The following is a 1,700-nucleotide window of genomic DNA, read 5'->3' on the forward strand; positions in this document are numbered from 1 at the left end:
CTAGGCCTCCTGCCTGGTGGCGAGCCGGTCGTCGGCCAGCTGCGAGAGCTCCCTCAGAGGGCTTCGAAGCGGGGACTGCGGGTCGCGGCCGGGCGCAGCGCTTGCCGGGCTTTGCGGCATGCGTCGATGCGGCGCTGCGCAACCCAGAGGATCGGGCGCATGCGGCTCCGCCACCGCCGGCGGCGCCCGCTCGAAGGCGCGCTTCCTCTCCCGTGCGAGCGCGAGCGCGGCGTGCTCCGGCCGGGTCCAAAACCCGAAGCGCATGCCACAGCCCGTGAACCCGAGGCGCCGAGCGTCGCTTGCGCACGGCTGCCAGTACGCTGAGTAGACGACGGCGCCGCTCGCGCCCTCCCGCTCGATGACGCCCTTGTAGCGCGACGGGTCGGTCTTATTCGCCTCGAGCACGAGCCCCTCGCCGGCCGCGGCTTGCTCGACTTGGCTCTTGCTCATCGCTTCAATCGCAGTGCGTTCAGCGCTGCTGTAGGTCCACCAGGCCTGGGGTGGCGACGCGGCGCCAGCCTGTGCAGTAGACGTCTCGGCGGGCCGCTTCCCGTTCGGCGGGTGGGAGCGGGCAAGGTTTGCGCCACCGCTTCCGACCCGCTTGCGAATGCTGCGAGCGTGCCTGGCCTTCTCGAGCGCGGCCTGCTCCGCCGTGGCGAAGAAGCCCAGTATCTTCCGCGCGGTCCTGCCGTTGCTCGCGGTGCTGTAGTCGGACGCATAGAACGGGTGGACGTGCGAGGTATCGCGAAAGGAGACGCCGACAAAGCCGGAGATGTTCTTCGCGCTGCGCACGAGGACGAGGCCCTCCGCGGCCGCCGCGGCGAGCGCGTCTTCGGCGGACATGTGCCGGTCGCAACCGCCGGCGGCGCACGCGAGGCAGCGCCGGCAGGAGCATGCCCGCGTAAGCATGGCTGGACGGCCGGCGACGGCGAGCTCTGCGTGCTTCTGCTTCGCGCGGTCAGACTGGCACGATGGAAAAAAGAAATCGCACTGATTGTCCATGGATCATCCCCGTGTGCGACAGCTGCAACCGGCGACGGCGTGCTTCGCAAGGTCAAACTGGCACGAAGGAAAAAAGAAATCGCTGAGAAGTTCTCCGGGCGTTAATGGTACTGCGCGGAAGTGCGCGCGCGTCGCTCGGTGCACCGACGGGGTCGTCAACGATGGCGTCGAACATGTCCTGCTGCAAGGCGTCGTCGTTGTTGTTTGTTTTGTCGTTGGCGACGTGACAAGAGGATCACGATTCACGCTTCACGCGACGTGCTGGATCGAAGTGGCGCCCCAGATCTGTTCGATCCCCTCGTAGTTGATCGAGCCATATCGTCCGCGACGATCTTGCTGCGGATGGACTTCCAGTCGTCGGCCTCGCCGTCCGGGCCGTTCCTGAACCCCGCCGAGTTGTTCACGAGTTCCTCGACGAACGCGATTGCCTCTGCGAGCATCGGCACGTCGGTACAAAATGTTGACTGTATGGAAGTTGAGGCTGGTCGAGAGGGAGAGGCTGCCGTGCGAGCCGGCAGCTGGCTGGCTCGTCGTGGACGGCCGCCGGCGTCTTTTTCGGCTTTTTCTCTGATAGTACCGTATACCGTATACGGTACTTTCGTTTACCCACACTAAGCGAGTACCAGAGCGGTGAAAACCCCGCTTACGAGCAAGGGATTCCGCGGGTACACCATTATGAATGGAGCGGCGTGATGGAG

The 1,700-nt window shown here is 65.5% G+C and overlaps 1 protein-coding gene across 1 annotated transcript; it reads right to left on the reverse strand.

Moving 5' to 3' along the window:
• Positions 1–1,442, reverse strand: EMIHUDRAFT_251188 (hypothetical protein; the record flags this gene model as incomplete). Its single annotated transcript, XM_005792664.1, has 3 exons — positions 1–911; positions 1,147–1,180; positions 1,332–1,442. 3 exons carry the CDS (start codon positions 1,440–1,442, stop codon positions 1–3), a joined length of 1,056 nt encoding a protein of 351 aa, XP_005792721.1.
• Positions 1,443–1,700: the final 258 nt, after the last annotated feature.

The sequence above is a fragment of the Emiliania huxleyi genome (genome assembly GCF_000372725.1).
Source record: "Emiliania huxleyi CCMP1516 unplaced genomic scaffold EMIHUscaffold_1052, whole genome shotgun sequence".
NCBI classification, from domain to species: domain Eukaryota; phylum Haptophyta; order Isochrysidales; family Noelaerhabdaceae; genus Emiliania; species Emiliania huxleyi.